At 41.0% G+C, this 18,499-nt stretch overlaps 1 protein-coding gene across 1 annotated transcript in view; it reads left to right on the top strand.

The window, feature by feature from the left end:
* ANKRD55 (ankyrin repeat domain 55) overlaps positions 1 to 17,410 on the top strand; it is a 95,681-nt gene extending 78,271 nt beyond the window's left edge. The window contains exons 8-11 of the mRNA XM_046672226.1: positions 3,436 to 3,603; positions 6,750 to 7,411; positions 14,865 to 14,957; positions 17,181 to 17,410. Of these exons, the coding sequence (XP_046528182.1) occupies positions 3,436 to 3,603; positions 6,750 to 7,411; positions 14,865 to 14,957; positions 17,181 to 17,302 (1,045 nt within the window). The 3' untranslated portion in view covers positions 17,303 to 17,410. The remainder of the gene's footprint in view (positions 1 to 3,435; positions 3,604 to 6,749; positions 7,412 to 14,864; positions 14,958 to 17,180) is intronic.
* Positions 17,411 to 18,499: the final 1,089 nt, after the last annotated feature.

The raw sequence follows: 18,499 nt of genomic DNA on the forward strand, positions 1-18,499 counted from the left end.
ATTTCTGAGAATTCTCTAGGGAATATTTACATGTTCATAAATCATTCCTCGGCTACTGATACCTCAACCAACACTGCATTCTGGTACCCATCATCTCCTGACATCAAGAGATCACCTCCTCAGACCATTGCTCATCTCTGATGAATTCTTCCGGCTCATGGGTCGTGACCCTCCAGCCCTCACTGTGATAGCTGAGACCAGTCTGCTGTGTTTGCAGGAAAATCCTGAGCTTAAAGATAAGAAAAGAACTACAGCTTCAGTAACTGGAAACTGGATTCTACAGATTACCCACAAAGGCTCCATGTGTGTTATTAGAAGTTATCTATATGCTCTCCTTGCTCCTTGGCAAGATAATTTAAGTTTTCTCCGTTCTTCTGGACCTGTTTTTCCATGTTGATGGTCAGAAGAACTAAAACAGTCTTAGCAATCGTTGTAAAGAAGTATTTCACCATGCTCCAAAGTGAATTGTCACGTGTTAGTAACCCTGACTAGATTGATGTCCAACCCTCCATCTACTTAATTTATTGGCAATTTATTTTCTCAACAGGAGGCCATAATCTGGCTGGTGCTTCATCTTGTTTCATAATAAATATTGTCTGGCAAGGCCTCTCTCATGTGGGATGGAATAAATCATATCTGCCACATATTCAAAGAAGCAATATGATTGATCACTAGATTGAAAAAAATATATGGTCCTATTAAGTGTTCTCAAATTGCTGCATATGGCATAACATGAGGAGGAGAAGGTTGGATTGACAGAGGACACAATCTAGGCATGGGGACTCTGGCCATATCGTGCACATGGCTCCACTCCAAATACTAAGGCCCAAGCTCCTTCACAGATAGCCCCAACTGAGCCCTTCTCTGTCCATCCCACAGGTGGCCTCCATGTCTGAGAGACCACTTGGCTCTCTCAGGAATGCCCTTCTTCCTAGGGTTCAGGCCTCAGCAAGAGGCCAAGAAGAGGCCCTCCATGTCCTCTTTTCCTACGCCAGTGTTGATCCTATGGAAGATTAGCCATTCCCTTCAAGGGAAACCCCATTTATAGGTATGTCATCTTGCCCTGCGCCCCTCCTTAACTTCCTCTGGTCCCATTGCCTAAACACATCATGCAGACATCCCCGCCTCCCACTTCCCAGCAGCTCTGCCAAGGAAGCAAAGTTCTGGGCCCCTTGGCTCTTGCGTCGAGTGGTCTTCTCTACTCCTTTATCACCACTTATCTTGTCTGCCTTGACAGCTGAGAGGGGCCCCTTTCTACTGTTGGGGGACTACTTTGCTCCAAATCTGCTCTCGGTTCTGGGCTTGGCTTTCTTCGGAGACAGAAAAACACTATTTCTCTTACCTGCTCTGCTACATCACTGCCCTGAGGTTGAGCACGATGTCAGCTGCCTCATTAAACGGGGAAAGAGGAAGGACAGAAAAATATGCATATAGGTCAGGATTTCAAAATATGGCCCTGCCACGTTAATAAATGGTGTCGAAAAAGTTGGCTATGTAATCGGAAAAACAGTCCCCTTGGCTCCACAGCTCACCACACACTTCAAAATACACATACAGACACATGTGCATGCAGGGTTTTTTTCTGATGCAAATAAATCTAGAAGAAAACACTGGTTTTCTTTTTATTTCATTCAGTAAAACTTACTTTTTGGGGGTGTACAATTATATGAGTTTTAACACGTGCGTAGATTTATGTAACCACCACAAACAAGATTCAGAACAATTCTATCAACTCCGGTGTCAACTCAGGTTGTCCCTTTGTAGTCCAGTACTTTCCCATCTCTAAGATCTGGCAACCACTGATTAGTTCTCTTCTCTACAGTTTTGCCTTTTCCAGAATGCCATGGAAATGGAAATATGCAGCGTGTAATCTTTTGAGGCTGAATTATTTCACTTAGCAGAGTGCATTTGAGATCCATCTCTGTTGTTCCACATATCAGTAGCCTGTTCTTTTTTATTGCTGAGTAGTATTCCACTGTATGGATGAACCACAGTTTGTTTATTCATTCACCTTTTGAAGGGCATTAGATTGTTTCCAATTTTGGGGTGATTATGAATAATGCTACTATAAACATTCATGTACAGTTTTTTGTGTGAACATAAGTTTTCATTTTTCTAGTTAAACATCTAGAAGTGAAATTGCTTGGTCATATGGTAAGTATGTGTTTAACTATAGAAGGAACTGATAAACTGTTTTCCGGAGTGGCTGATACCATTTTGCATTCCCACCAGCCATGTATGAAAGTTCTGGTTGCTCCTTATCCTCAGTGGCGTTTGATATTGCTAGGATTTTTGCTTTGTTTTGTTTTTTAGTCTTGGCCACTTTGATAGGTATGTAGTGCTATCTTAGTGTGGTTTCAATTTGCTTTCCCCTGATGACAAATGTTATTGAGCACCTTTTCATGTGCTTATTTACTAGTCATACATCTTCTTTGATGAAGTGTATGTTCTGAGCTTGTGCCAATTTTTTTAGTTGGCTTGATTTTCTTATTGTTCTATTTTGAAAGATTTTACATATTCTGAACATAAGGCCTTTGTTTGATATGCAATTTGCAAATATTTTCTCCCAGTCTCTGGTGATATTTTTTCCTCCATTTTCATAAGAAAATACTGATTTTACAGTGTAATAAAGATTTAAATACTGATGAATATTTATCTACCCTCTGGCTGATGAAGAACTTTGTAAGCATAAAATCATGAAAGAAACAAAAAATGAAGTGGGAATTAAATGAGATTTTTTTTTTTAATTTTATGGAAAATCACTAAAAATTAAAAGTCAAGTAACAAATGAGAGAAAATGTTTGTGTAAACATAACCTATAAAAGATTGATACCTTTAATATATAAAGAGCTCTATAGATTAGTAAGAAAAATTATCAGTCTAATAGAAAAATGGAGAAAGTACACTTTATTAAAGTCATTTCAATAAGGAAACTCAAATGTCAAACAAATATATATTTCAAAAGTTCAACCTCACTATTAATTAAAGAAATGCAAAAGATAGCAACACCGAAGTGTCATTTTGACTGCCACTTGGCAAAGACTTTTAAAGATGGTAATAACACTCAATATTAGGAAAGGAATAGGGACATAGCTGGTAGGACGATGAATGGAGTCAATCGTCTTAGAAGGTGGTTTGGCACTATGTATAAAGAACCTAAAATTTTTCATACCTTTTACCACCACTTCCTCTTCTAGAAAATTCTCAGAAAGACCAGAGAAGGCGAAAGGGCAGAGAATACTCAGAGCTGGAGGAAAGACCCCCCCACATGTACACCATCACCCTCAAGCCCCATTTAGTCTATACTCTTTCCATGCTATAAATAGCAACAAGTTTTCCCTGCCATGACCTGACTTTGAGCAGGAGCTGTTGCCAGCTAAGCAGCCTGTACCATTCATGTGCTCAGACTTGTGTTGTTCCCACATGGTCCCCCAGGACACCCCTGCACTGGGCCGCAGCTGCAGGGAAGGCAGACTGTGTGCAGTCACTGCTGGAGTTGGGCATCGACAGCAACCTGCGCGACATCAATGAGAGCACGCCCCTGGCCTACGCCCTGTACTGCGGCCACACGGCCTGTGTCAAACTCCTCTCCCAAGAGAGCAGGTGAGCGCACCAGGAGGCACTCATTTTTTTCTTCCTCTCAGAGATTTATAAAATTGGGTGAAATTTTTTTAATTGCTGATGTGCAAAACCAGCAATAACTTAGTAATTGTGTTTGCCATTATTTAACACGTAGTAATGTGTTCTCAACTCTGTGGAGCAAAATGATAGCAGTAGCCTGAATCCATCAGCCTAACAGTTACTGGATTTTAATCCTTCTTTCCTTTTTCTCCCTTTCCCCTTTCCTTTATACCATGTTCTCTTAATCTTCTTTTTGCCTAAACCAGCAGTTCTCAAACTTTTTCTTCTCAGGACTCTGGCACACTCTCGAAAATTATTGAGGACCCCAAACTCCTTTTGTTCATGTGAGTTACACCCATCAATATTTACAGCATTAGAAACTAAAACTAAGAAATTTTTAATAAAATATTTTAGTTATTCATTTAAATTAATAATAAACCCATTACGTTTACATGTTAACATAAATACTATATTTTTAGTTAAAAATAACCTATTCTTCAAAACCGAAAGGAAATTTAAGGAGAAGAGCAGCATTGTTCTACATTATTTGCAAATCTCTTTGATATCTTAATAGAAGCTTAATAGAATACAGCTGGATTCCCACCTCTGCTTCTGCGTTCAATCTATTGTAATATGTTGTGCTGATTGAAGTATATGAAAACAATCTGGCCTCACATAAATATGTAGTTGAAAAGGGAATATTTCAATAGCCTTTTCAGAAAATTGTGATACTTTTCCTTTGATATTACACCAAACTTAACAAGTAGTAGTTTCCTAAAGGTTAGTTACAATGTGGACTCTGTCACCATATCAATGAAATATTTGGACTCTGTTACATTAAAATTCATTAGTCAATCTTGCACTTTAAATAGGTCTTATATCCATGCATGATTTTGTAACATCTTGCTTTACTCATTTGGAAAATATTGGTTCAGTTAGTCATGAGTATCTTCCAAATGACACATTTCATTATACAATATCAAAAAATCACATTTGTTGATATCACCACTGATCTTATCAGAAAAACCTTTGTGTATCAGGAAGCTGCCAAGCTGACAGTGTGCATATGAGCTTTGTAAAATTCAAATTTTTTTTAATTTTTTTTTTTCCCTTTTTCTCCCCAAAGACCCCCAGTACATAGTTGTATATTCTTCGTTGTGGGTTCTTCTAGTTGTGGCATGTGGGATGCTGCCTCAGCGTGGTATGATGAGCAGTGCCATGTCTGCGCCCAGGATTCGAACCAACGAAACACTGGGCCGCCTGCAGCGGAGCGCATGAACTTAACCACTCGGCCACGGGGCCAGCCCCTATAAAATTCTAATTTTTACTTGAAAGCTAAACTTTTGTCATTGGCAACAATTACTGTCAATTGTTTACCTTGAAATGACAGGCTCACTTAGTTCATTTTTGAGAAAATTTCTTCAAATTCCTAACTCCAAATAACCATAGTCTGTCTGTAAGTCATAAAAATGGTGTTCTGTGAAAAAAAGAATCTAGTTCAGCTGGCACAAGTGGTTTACCTCAAGACAACCATCATAATTCAGTATGTAGTAGAATTGCTTATGAGTACTTCCTATTTTGTAAAAAAAATGTGTATTCGAGGATCAATATTTAATAAAGTTAACATTGGACATTATTAAGTCAAATGACAATTTTTTAATGCAAGTCCATTGATGCTACTGCCTTGATTGGTGCTAGTTTCACCCACTATCTGTATTGCACACCTTGGTACAAAAGGCAGCTCACCAAAAAAGATGAATAACATCTTGGTATTATTATGAACATAGTTTTAACCTCATGAAACCCCTGAAAGACTGTCAGGGACCCTGTCCCTGGGATTTAGTGGACCACACTTTAGACCCACTGGCCTAAATCACAACCTATAACAAGAGCAGAAGATAGATTGTAGAAGATGCTGAAGCAGCATGAATTAGCATAGGGGCGTATTCTGTGTAGAGAAACGTGACAGAATGTTCGAGATCCCCAGGGGTTCTGTCTGGTAGTATTAGGAGTTCAGAAGCTCTGTTGAATATTTCAAAAAGCCTATTGGAAGGTGAAAGAAGGAAGATAAAAATACATCGTAGGAATAAAGATTCAATTATGCACTGTGTGACCTGCAGAGAAAACATTCATTATATGAAACCAAAATAAGTGGTGATGTTTTTCAAATTACAGAGTACAATATCTCACGCCAAAGAGTAATGCTGCAGTCTGGCTTTTAGGGCATACACATGGGTCAGGTTTCATCATTAACTCATACCACAGAAAGCATTAAGTCAATTGTGGCCTCAAAAGAGAATAACAGAATTTTCCAAGGAACAAAAACAGATTAGTGCCTCAGGGAAACTCTCCACAAAAGAAGAGCCAGCCGGACAACTGCTGACCTTTCTTCCTTCAGAATTTGCCTGCCCATTGGGCATCGCTCACTTCTCTTCGGCAGCCACACCCGACCTCTGGCATACACACTTCCTCTTCTGCAGCTCGAGCCCAGACAAAAGCTTCTTTCCTTGACTTCCTTTAGTATACTATTTTTAAAATATTTTTCAATAGAAAATTTAGTAAAAACTGAAAAGGAAACAACGAACACACAAGAAGCCTAAAGTGGCAGGCTTCCTGAGGTGGATAATGGCAGCGCTCTGCCCGGGGCTCCTGGGATCCCTTTCAGAGAAAGCCTCAAGCCACACTCCCCCACCTCTGCAACCTCCACCGTTTCTACTGAACTCAACCCTTGGCCTTCATCTCTTTTGCTTAAAGTTTACATTCCTACTGATTGTCCTTAAGAAGTCAGAATAGTAATGCTTTAAGCTACTTTCAGCTTAGTTTATCCCCTGCTGAAAACATTATCTAGGGGTAAATTTTGAAAGAACGGTTCCTGAGGAAGCAAGAGGAATCCGGCTAAGAAATGTTCTTATTGGGCTGAGACGGACCATGGCAAGGAAGGGGATTGCCAAGGGTGTGGCGAGTTCTTGCACATCACCTTTGACTTGAGATGGCTTTGGGGTGTCTTTGGATGATCTAAGACAACTTGCTCAAGCAGATGGAGTAGAGGGAAGTATTTTGTTGGGTTCATGGTGCTGTCTCCACTTCCTATGCTCACATAGCATCCTTGTTATTTTATATTCCCACAGAACAGAGTCTGCTCAACCCCTTCCTTCCGAGAACAGTAGACCCCAGAAGAAGGAGGGTCGGTTCAGCATGCTCAACCAAATCTTCTGCAAGAACAAAAAAGAAGAGCAGAGAGCCTATCAGAAGGATCATAGCAGGGACCGACTCAGTGGGGAGCACACCTCGGAAGTTGATGACATCATCACCACCTTTGACAGCATCGTGGATACCAACTGCCAAGAACGGCCTGGTAATCAGGTGGCTATGGTCGACTTTAAGAAGAGGACCTCAGAGAATTCAAAATATCTCTTGCCAGAAAAGAAGCCTCTGGCTCGGAAAGGGCTTCCACCAATCAGAACGCAGAGTCTCCCACCCATCACCATGGGCAATAACTTCCTAACAACCTCCCAGGGGGCCACTTCCCATGTCGGCCTGAGCTCTGGTACTCATCATATGGCCCAGCAATCTCAGAAAAGTCGAAGTGAGCAGGATTTATTGAATAACAGAACTGGCTGCCAGGCATTGCCAGATAACCCCTGGAAAGGTGATTCTAATCAGGTGCTCTACAAAACTTGGACTGTGTCTTCTTCTGATAAGCTGCTAGACAGATTGCTCGCCAGCAGGTCCAGTCACCAGGAGGTCTCAGGGCCACCACACCTTCCTTATCTACATAATCCATCATCAGGTAATGTTCTTGCTTCCTTCTTCCTCTTTCCTGGCAGGCTCCAGACAAGAAATGTCTCTGGCTGGCCTTGTGGCCTGGCATAGTGGTAATGTTCGGTGCATCTGCTTCAGCAGCCCGAATTCGCAGGTTCGGATCAGATGTTAGCTCGGGACTAATATTCTTCAAGCTAAAAAAGAGGAAGATTGACAATAAATATTAGATCAGGGCTAATCTTCCTCAGGAAAAAAAGTCTCATACAGTTCTGGGTTGGGACCTGGAGTGACAATAGCCTGGATGACAGGGCCAGAACAAAATGGGCCACCTTTTTTCCTTGAATCCACTGGATTCAAGATTTCCGGGCTATAGACGCATTCTGCTTTTTCATCCTGAGAGCAATCATCAAGTAAAAGTATGTGCCTTATCTTCCCAGAAAATATGTGTGATAACTGGCAGATTAGAGCAGAAATATTACTTTTTCCACTAGCAAGGATTCTTAACCAGGAGTGCGTGGCAATATTACCTACGAAGGGTTGATTTGTCTGTTTTATTGTTTGTTTTTAAATCAGGTGTTCAATCTCCACTCCAGACCTACCAAAGCAAAATCTTGGTGAGGGAGGAGGGAAAATGGCAATGCCTTCTATCTACGTGTAGGAAGAGAAGACAACCAAGCATTTAGGATTCAAGTCTCCACACACACCAAAGGGCTACATGGCAACTCTCCTTCCTGCCTCTTCCCCCAGCTATCCAGTGCCCCTCATCCAAAGCTACCAATGGCATTGATTTTTTGTTTATCCTTCCAAAAATACTTTATACACATATCTATACATGAAATATGTATACATATGTATATATAGTCCCCTTTTAGATAGATGTATCACGCTAAAGAATTTATATGTTTATACACATACAAGCAATATATATCTATTTCTCCCCTTTTAAAATAAATGCATCACCCTGAAAAATTTATTTTTATTTTTTTAAATGGTGCACAAGTGATTCTGATGCACACCAGAGACTGGAAACCATTGTTCTAAAGCAGAGGCTACAAAACAGCCTTCCAAAATAAGTTCATTACTGCGTATCTTGCTTTATTTTTAAGTGAATTAATTGCTAATATTTAAAAATCATAAAGTTTTACCCAAAAATATAAAATTCCAGCTTCTCTGGAGAAATTGAAAAGTCTGGCACCACAGGACCCAAATGCCACTTGGCAATAACTGCCCGGATCTGAGTGACCACTATCCCCTTGGACACCACGTAGACATCACTATCCCCCATCCAGCCCAGTCCATACCACTCTCTAGCATCTCTCCGTGGAGTGTCAGTTCTTTATCAATGTGTTGTTGTTTTCCTTATGCTAGGGTTAAGAGGAAAAAATGATACATTTCTTGAACTCATATTTCTGCCAAAAGTAGAAGAATGAAAGACGAAGAGGGCTATGTGTATTTTAAGAAGTGGAGGAGGGCCATATATCTTTGGAAATAGGAAACATTCTGTCCTGTTTAATATGCAGCACGAGTCTGGCTCTCCTCACTCACTTATGTGTGCCTGGTGTCTCAAACCTGTGAGGTAGAGTATGGCTTCCCTCCATATTCATATGCATTTAAGCACAGGATAAATGTGGATAAGCACATGAAGGCTATTTCCTAGTGCTTGAGAAAAACTCCACTCAAGATTTTACTTCCTCCACAAAACGCTGAACCATTTCGTTGGTGGCATGGGTAATGTTTTCACTTTTGTTCCGCGGAAGGATAAGGAAGGAAAGATATTGGTCTGCCATCTTTTGTCACTTTAGTGGCCTCCAGGGCCTTGACCCAGCCTGCTTTCTGGAGTTAGTCCTGTCCTGGCTAATACCTTCTCTTTTGAAAATCTTTCGAAATTTTTGAAAGTCTTGTTTTTTTCTGTTCCCAAGACAACCATTGGCTGTATTTCTGTTATCAGTTAGGATTGGGTTCAGCTGCCTGTAGCAGAAATCCAAAGTAAGAGAGGTTTAAGCAATGTAGAAGTTTATTGCTCTCATATGAAAGAAGTCGGAAGTAGGTGGTTCCCGGGTGCTTGGTGGCCCCATGATCACCCAAGAGCCAGGTTCCTCCCATCTGTGTGCTTCACAGCTTAACATATGGCTTCCATCCTTCAGGTTATTTCACAGTCCATAATGGCTGACAGAGCAGGAGAAAGGAAGTGGAGAGAGGGAATGAGATGAATGGCTCTCAGCTGAATCAGCTCTCATTAAGAAGTCATCTCCCATAAGTCCCGTATGTCTGCTTACATCTCATGGGCCAAAACTTTAGTCACATGGTCATGACTATCTGCAAGGGAGCCTGAGCATTGTACTCTTTTATCTGGGCACATGGCTGTCCCTCCAAAATTGGATTTTTGTTTCTAAGAGAGAGGAGAGAAGAGATATTGGATAGAGAACTAGTAGATTCTGTCACATGAGCCACCTAAAACTTCCTATATTATTTGAAATAAAAGGAAATTCAATAAAATTGGTTTGAAGATTTGCTTCACTTTTCCAGTGAAAAGTAACTTGAAAGGTCCTGGTGGGGCAGAAAAGCAGAAACAAAATTCTCCATGGGGAAACTTAAATAATCAGCTGTGTCTTTATCAAAGCATTTATTTTTTTTGGCCAATGTTCTTGAGTGCTGATAATAACTAGGAGTCATTCTAGGCAACTGAGTCATGATAAGATAACTCCCCCAAGAATCTTCAGCCTATAAAGGAGCTTTAAGGGATATGGATTTGCTAAAATGATTGTGCAACTGACTTTGCATTGATTTTCTTCTCAGGTTTAGATACAAGATCATAGGGTTTTTCAATGGAAAGCACCTTAGTCATTCACTCATTTATTAAATGATTATTGAGTGTCTGTCATCCTAATTTATCAGGAGGCAGCATACTCCAGTGGGTGAAATGGGTTCTAAAGCCCACTGTCTGGGTTTAAATTCTGGCTCCGCCACTTACTTGCTGTTGCTTAATCTCTCTAAGCCTTTGTCTCCTCATCTGAAAAATGGGAGGGAATACCTAATTCATAGGGCTGTGGATTGCTTTTAAGATTAAATGAGTTGATACAGGTAAACTACTTAGAACAGTGATTTAAACATCGTACTAAACACACACACATGCATTGGTTTTCTTTTTAAAACTGTGCCAGGCCCTATGCCCTAGAGATAAGCTAGAGATGACCTTTGTTTTGAAGATGGTGAAATTTAAGTAAATGTGCTAGTCAACTGCCTGTTTGCTCTCAGACCTAGTCTTTTCCCTCCACTCTACGCTGAATCTCAGGGAACTACACTTCCCAGGCTCCCTTGCAGCTGCTTCCAGGTGCTTTGGGCCAAGTACTAGGAGGCACACAGAAGAGTAAGGGCAGGAGAAAGAGGGAAACGGTGTAGTTCTACACAATGTCCCTCTGCTTCCTGTGGAGTCTCCAAGAGTGGCACCAGCTCCTCCTAGACAGCCCCTACTCTCTGGTTCTGGCTCCCACCAGCTTCTGGGCCTTGGTTTTACCACCTCTTCCCCTTATCCTTTCAGGCTAGATGTGGTTTCATCTTCCTGCTGTGGCTTGTCTCTAAATTATCCTTCTACCTTGTCCTCTGGCCTCTCTGCTTTTCTATCACCAGTATAAGCAACTTTCTGTATGAAATTCCCTCTGTTTCAAAGACTGAGAGAGGTCTCTGTTTTCCTGGAGCATCCCTGATTGATAAAGCAAAACATGTCATCTCTCTGGGCCACAGTTTTCTCACCCTCTGGATACAGAGGCTGGGACCATTTTGTCTCATGGGGCCCTTTTCTAGTTCTAGCTCACGTGGCCTAGAAAAGTTAAAATGGTTTGCTTAAAGTCTCCCAGCTAATTAGTGACATATTTAGAACTTGAATCCAGATCTTCTAAAGAGGAAGGCATCACCCTGGCAATGTCTTTCTCTCTTTAAATCTCAAAGTCCAGTTGTCACTATGCTTACCAATTACCTACAATGCGATTTTCTTGGAAACTATATTGTCCTTCCAAAAATAAAAAAGATTTGCCCTCCTTTATGGATTTATTTCTGTTGACATTTTTTGAAGTATTGTTTTTCGAGTTTCTGAGGCTTCTGACACAGTTGGGAAGGTTCCTTTAAGTGGTTTAAGTTGTTAGTCTAAGTGTGTTGAAACTCAGCAGATTTCTACACTGAGCTTCCATATTTGACGTGAAAGCTAACGTGGTAGAGCAATCGAATACTGTCAATCGTACTGGAACCTAGATAGCCCCTTAACTCTGTATTTTCTGCTTTCCTGCCCTAGGTTTAATAGAAATAATAGGGGCTAGCAGTGCTACTGTTTGAATTCCTGGCAGTCAATATCCTGTGCTTGCATCAGCAACCCTGAACATTTAGCTATAATGATTATTGCTTAACATTTATTGAGACCTGTCAGTGGGCTAGATGGAGAGAGATGGGGGGGGGGGGGTGAGGCACTTATCCTAATGAGGGAATTTGGAGCACATCAGCTTAATTCATGGCCAGCAGCTCTCAGAGAAAATGGAACAGAAAGCTCTGTGGTGTTTTCTACCAGCCTGGTTATTTACAAGCCATCACAAGGAAAGTAAGAAAGTGCTGGCTTCCTCTCTCCCTCAAGAGAGAACTTACTTCTCCAGAATTTTCTAGACTATCCTAGGAACAATGCCCTCTCCTCCCTGTGTGTGTCTGATTCCATGACCCCTCTATTTAAACCCAGCAGAGGCTTTGCATCTTTCCGGGACAAAGGCAGGATTCTTCAGCGTGGCCTGGCCTCACTTCCCATTCTCAGTTTCTGCACCTCCCATGTTCAGTCCTCTTCCCCCATCCCCTTTAAACAGTTCTTGGAATAGCTCTCAATTCCCTGACAACCCCACACCTTTTCACTCTATGACGCCTTTGCCCATGTTATTTGTGTTCTATCCACTGTGCTTGTCCTACAAGCTTTTAAGAACCAGCTCAAAACTTACCTTCTATGTGAAAGTCACTCTGACCTCTGTAGGAGGTGTGGCTCTTTCCTACTGTTCATCATAAAAGAATAGCTCCACCCCGTTGAGCCTCTCCTAGGGCAGTGAACTAGGTACTTCCCCTTCAACAACACCGCTGGAGAGGAGTTTTTATCCCCATTCTAGAAATGAAGAAATTGAGGCTTAGAGAGGTCAGCCCACCTACTTAAGGCCACAGAGATAGCTAGGAAGTGGTGGAGCAGACATTGGAGCGAGGTGTATGGGAATCAAGACACCTTGACCTCTCTGGACCCCGCTCTCCTCTGTGATGCCCTCACAGCTCTACTCTTGAGCTTCAAAAGTACGAGTTTACCTGTCTGCTTTCCAACATATACTGGGAGCCCCTCCTGAGCCCCTTGCCTCCTCCTCTTTGTATCCTAGGCTCAGGAATACAGTGAGTATGCAGTAGATGAATGCTGAATTTATTTATTTGTTATTATTATTATTAATCTTTCATTCACTTCTGGTTCCTTCCTATAACTGTGAAAACCTTTCCTGCCTTTTTATTCCAGGCGAGTGGGCCTCAACTCTGTCCCCACAGGCTGGACACTCTGTAAAGGTGCCTGCAGCGCAGATAAGAGAGCTTTGGGCTGTGCACAGCTCCACCCTGTCCTTCAAACCTGAGCAAAGTGCAATGTAGTTTAACTCTCCTCCCACCTCCCAAATCACTGCCACAGCCCCTCTGGGCCCACTTCTCTCATCCTATCAATATTGCTTTGGCTCTTAGGGAGGCAGGATAACATGGGTGTTAAGGTCAAACAGGCCTAAGTGGGAGCCTAGGCTCTCGGGCTTCCCATTATGTGACCTGGAGCACATTTGAGAACTCCCCCAAACCATAGTGTCCTCATTTGTAAAATGGGGCTGATAACAGTATCTATTCACAAGAGAAGGTGATTGTTAGGATTCAATGAGATTATATATCATTATCTCATTTCTTAGTTTTGCAAATTTTTGCTCAAGTATTCAGGGATGAAAAAGGGATGAACTGATAAAGGTTTACTGTCATTCTACTCAGGAATGTTTCCTTTTACAATAATGGCTCAGGAAGTTATTTGACCTTCAGAGTTCAAAGGAATAAAAATATAATGGCAAAATGTCCACCAAGGAGACTGGAAATTTTGCTCCAGCTTCATCAGATGACGCTGCTCAGGTGGCTGCCCCTACAAGTCTACCGTTGGACTCGCCTAAGCAGGTGGAAGGTGGATCTTGGCTAATGCTTTTTGAAAATTTTCCCTTATGTTAAGAATTCCTTCGCCCAAACAGAAGACTAAAATCCTTAATGAGTGTTACTATAGTGATTCTGGTTCCACTAGGGGACTAGGCAAAAGGTCAAATGAATACCTGCCCCATGTCCAGGAGATTGTGTTAAGTACTCCACAGAATTAAACTATAACTGCTAATGTTTATTGAGTGTTTACCCTGGAAGCTAAATGCTTTACATTTGTTCTCCTATTTAATCTTTATGACCACTGAAAAACACAGATACAATTCTTTTCACCATTTTATATATGAGGAAATTGAGGTTTGCTTGCCCGAGCTGAGAATCACGGGAGCCTAATCCTGTCAGATCCCGGAGCCTGAGCTGTTCCTTATACCATTCAATCACTTTTTTAAATGGACTTCACTTTTGTGTACTCTCTTTTATTTTCAGATATTTGGAACATTCATCTCTTGTAATCAGTAGTGTGTTGGTAAATATTTAATAGCTGGCTCCCCAGGAGAAAATCAGTGCTTGCTGATTCCCGTGGTGTAGATACTTCCACCATGGCCAATGTCAAGCCACCAGTGTGCTGTCAACCAGCTCACAAAACCCCTGAAAATTTAACCCAACGGCTCCCAAGGGCCGGTACGCGGGGCTCCAGCACAGCGAGGCTTATAGTCTAAATTAGACAATGGCAATTTGCCAGGTGCTTGCACCCAGCTCCCATCTTCTGGGTCACTGATTCTCAGTCCTGGCTGCATATTAGAATCACCTGAGAGCTCGTAACACTCTGATGCCCTATCCCAACCCTGGAGATCCTCATTTAATTGATCTGGGGTTTAGCCAGCGCAGCATTTTTTTTAAACTCCTCGCATAATTCCTATGTGCAGCCAGGATTGAGAAACACTGCTCTGCAAGAATACATCCTATTCATCACCTGCTCATTCATCACAGATTTGACAACTATGTGATACGTTAATGCCCTATTTTAATTTTTCAAACTTTTATGTTTTATAGAGTGGGTGGCCAACTGTGCTTGTTTATAAAATGTTATTTAAACTAGTTCATCCAAGAAATGACTTCTGAAATCTTTTCCTTCATTTAAACAGTGACTGGCATATAATAGAAATAATAGTAATGTGTAGCTATTATTATTGTTTTTCTTGTAAGTATCTTAAATTTAGCAATCTCTAACGACTTTTACGATTCTCTTATCCATTGGATTTTATATTTGCACTTGAGTCTCAAATAACTGATGCAAATATGTTTGTCTCCAGGACAAAGTTTTCAGCGTCTTTCCCCAAACAGACCCAAAATCAGGGACCTTCCTTTCACCCGGAACAACCTAGCTCCTCTACCGGACCAAAAATGTAAGTATTGGGAATCTTCCTCAGCTTCCTTTGCAAGTGTTAACATGTCTAGACACAACTAAATGTTATTTTTTCAGTTTACTTTCATTTTTGAAGGGAACATCAGGCACCAAGACTTGAAAATTACAGGAAAATAGAGTAGAAAGTCTTTAAAGCTTCATCCAACTTGGTAATGTTTGTTTTAAAAAAAATAACCCCCCCCTTTGAGGAATTTTTGTGCTTGGACTATAAAAACAATAACAAGTTTATTTTGCTATGTACTATTTCATGTTTTTAAGAAGGTGCTTTAAAAATTCTTCTGTTAAGACTGGCCTCTTGACATTGGTTTCCTTATGATGTCGGATGGATAGAAATGTGTGCCACCTCTGTGCTCACAAGCTGTGGATTCCTAAGCAGAAAGGAGTAATCAAGTCGATGCTGTTCATCAGTATTACTTTTGGCATTATTGATTCACTTTGTATTTTATACAAAAATTTCTCACAATATAAAATATTAATATATGCTATTTGGCCAGTGATCTTCAAGTTTGAGTGTGCCTCATTATTACCTGGGATGCTTGTTATAAAGTAGATTCCTGAGCCCCACACCCAGAAATTTGGCGTTTGTATGTCCTCCTATCTGTACTCTGAGGCGTGTTCTATTATTATTCCTGTTGTACAGATGAGAACACTGAGTTCAGAGAGGTCATATGACTTACCTGACCTCACTTAGGCAGTGAGTAGCAGAGCCAGGAGCAAAACTACAGGATACTGAGTCAGCTGCTTCATGAAACAAGCAGGACCAAGTGGATTCTAACTTCCTTCCTTCCTTTTCTTCTTATCCCACCCCACACATTTATAACATGTGCACAAGCGTGCACATGCGTGTGCACGCACACACACATACCCTCCACATCCTCTTATCTGCAGGTTGGATGATTTAGGAGCAGCCCTAACTTTTTCAGACAAGTTCCTTAACCTTTTTTTTTTTTCGAGGAAGATTAGCCCTGAGCTTACATCTGCTGCCAATCCTCCTCTTTTTGCTGAGGAAGACTGGCCCTGAGCTAACATCCATGCCCATCTTTCTCTACTTTATATGTGGGACACCTGCCACAGCATGGCTTGCCAAGCAGTGCCATGTCCGCACCTGGGATCCAAACCAGTGAACCCCGGGCCACCGAAGCAGAATGTGCAAAGTTAACCACTGCGCCACCGGGCCGGCCCCTTCCTTAACCTTTTTATACTTCTTTTCCTCAGTTTGCATCTAACAGTGGCGCCAGCCTGATAAGATTAGTGGGAGGATTAAATGAGATAATGTACGTAAAACTCTTGGCAACTGCTTGCACAGAGTAAATATCCAATGTCTTCCTCCCCCAGGCTGCGGTTTGGAGGAGACCAACCAAGAGTTCTAGAACTCTTTAGGTAAACATGATGAACCATGACGTCTTAGTATAACCCCATCTTTTTGCAGATAAGGAAACAGAGAGGAGGAGAGAGATATTCAGTCACACAAAGAGTTAGTAGCAGAAACCAAGATCTCTTCCTTGACAGATCAGTGCCTCTGCCCCTACTGATTTGTGTAAAGTGAGAGTTTTGGATGGTGTGAATTTAGTCATTGAGTGAAATTCAAGCCTGATCTGTCTTTAAGCAGAAACACAGTCACAAGAACATCTAGTTAAGGAAAGAGTCACTCAGCCTTGCATCCTGGGGTGGGGGGAGCCAAAGAGAGAGGATTTTCTTTGGCAGAGCCCAGGAGCTTTGCTTTTCACAGTTAAAGTTAAGGAGAGAAGGGAAGATAAAGATCATTGATCAACTTTAGCTCTATGAAAAAGAAATGGAAAGGTACACATTGCTTTTCCTAGAAGAAACCTGATAACCTTCTGAGGTTTGCATAAAAGCACAGTATAAATGTCTTGGGACTTGTTTAGAGCCTTGTGCTGACTTAGCCATCAATGGCTACTCCACCCAAGGAAGAGAGAGCTCTGCCAGGCACGCACAGCCTGATCGTGTTTTGATCAAACTTGGCCCAATCTTGCATTCGTGCATATTTGACATCCCTGACTACATGTGGAAAGCCTGAATAGATTTATGGACACTGCTCTCTCCTGCAGTCTGGCTCTCACCGAGACAAGCTTCTCAGAAATGCCTGCATTCCTTAAGAAATAACACAGTTCTGCCATCATTATTCGTGAGACTGGGAGAGAAGCACATCCTGAAAGTCTCTCATTCTGTTCTTTCTCCCCAGTTCTATCAGGAGAACCTCTACGGACAAACCGAGTGCTTCCTGCTATTCCAAGCCAACGGGGGCACAGCACACCAGCCAAGGAGAGTGACAACTTTGCCGGTCCTACCAAGGATGAAAATTAACCATGGGTCGCAGACTGTGGAAATATATTTAATCTATATTTTCACTGTCAAAGGATGAGATTACTCTGGTTTGTAAGAACAAAGACTAATTTAGTAAATTGCATTCTATAAGCCATTCACAGTTTTATAACTCAAAATTCTGTATTCCAAATAAAGATATTGCCCAAATAAGCACTTAGAAACTTTGTGCATATATTGTAAGTTTGTGAGTTTCTGTGACCTCTACATGCCAAAATAAAAAGTCAAAATGTGTTATCAGCAGGGAAACTTAGCTCTTTGGTTTGCTTTGTGGGACGTTTGCCTTTTTTTTTTTTTTTGGCTGAATGATTTTGTGTTTTCAAAAAATGTTTTGCTGAATAAAAAACAAAAAAAGCACATTCTGTACTTGTTCTTCGCATTTATTGTAATTCTGCTGTGGATTGATGAAACAATTAAAATGAAAATAACAAATTCCTTTAATCAGCCACCGTTTAAGGCTTTTAAATGCACCATCTTCTGCAAAATACTTTCTAACATTGTCAGTTCTTGGCTGCAGCCCAAATCACTTGACAGTGTTTATCTGTCTTCCTTGTTATTTAATTATTTCCACCTATTGTCATTTTCAGATACGATTGATTGTTCCAAAAGTAAGAAGATCATGTGAATTGGAAAGGTCCACATCCTGGCCTAACAGAATAGAATAAACATTTCTCACACATTCCTCAAATACTCTATGGATGTAATCATTCTTTTTTCTGTTTCAAAATAACGGCCTCTGCCTACTCAAGACATTCCCAAATTTATGACTTAGCAAAGAATGAAAGATCTTCTTACTAAGATGTTTGCGTGTTGTTTGGATTGATATAAAGTTCAAGGCTTAGCCATATAAGCTCATAGTCACTCCATGTTATTTCCAAGCCTGCATGTTATTTTGTAAATATCTCAAGTATAACATTTACCATTTTATATCAGTATTAATTGTTTAGCTCTCTAAATGATGTCAGACTCTGCCATCAACCAAATAGAAGCAGTGGCTTTGCACTTCTAGAAATTTGTTACAGTGCCTGGTACATAATGGGCACTCAATCATTTAATTTTTTTCAGGAAAAGAAGGAAGGGAAAGAAGTAGGGAAGCAGAGAGGAAGTTCCATGGTAGAGAGATGCAGGAAGTGGTAATGAAAGAGGTTATTAGTCCACAATCTCATTTGGACAATGATA

Source organism: Equus quagga, chromosome 9 (genome assembly GCF_021613505.1).
Source record: "Equus quagga isolate Etosha38 chromosome 9, UCLA_HA_Equagga_1.0, whole genome shotgun sequence".
In the NCBI taxonomy this organism is placed as follows: domain Eukaryota; kingdom Metazoa; phylum Chordata; class Mammalia; order Perissodactyla; family Equidae; genus Equus; species Equus quagga.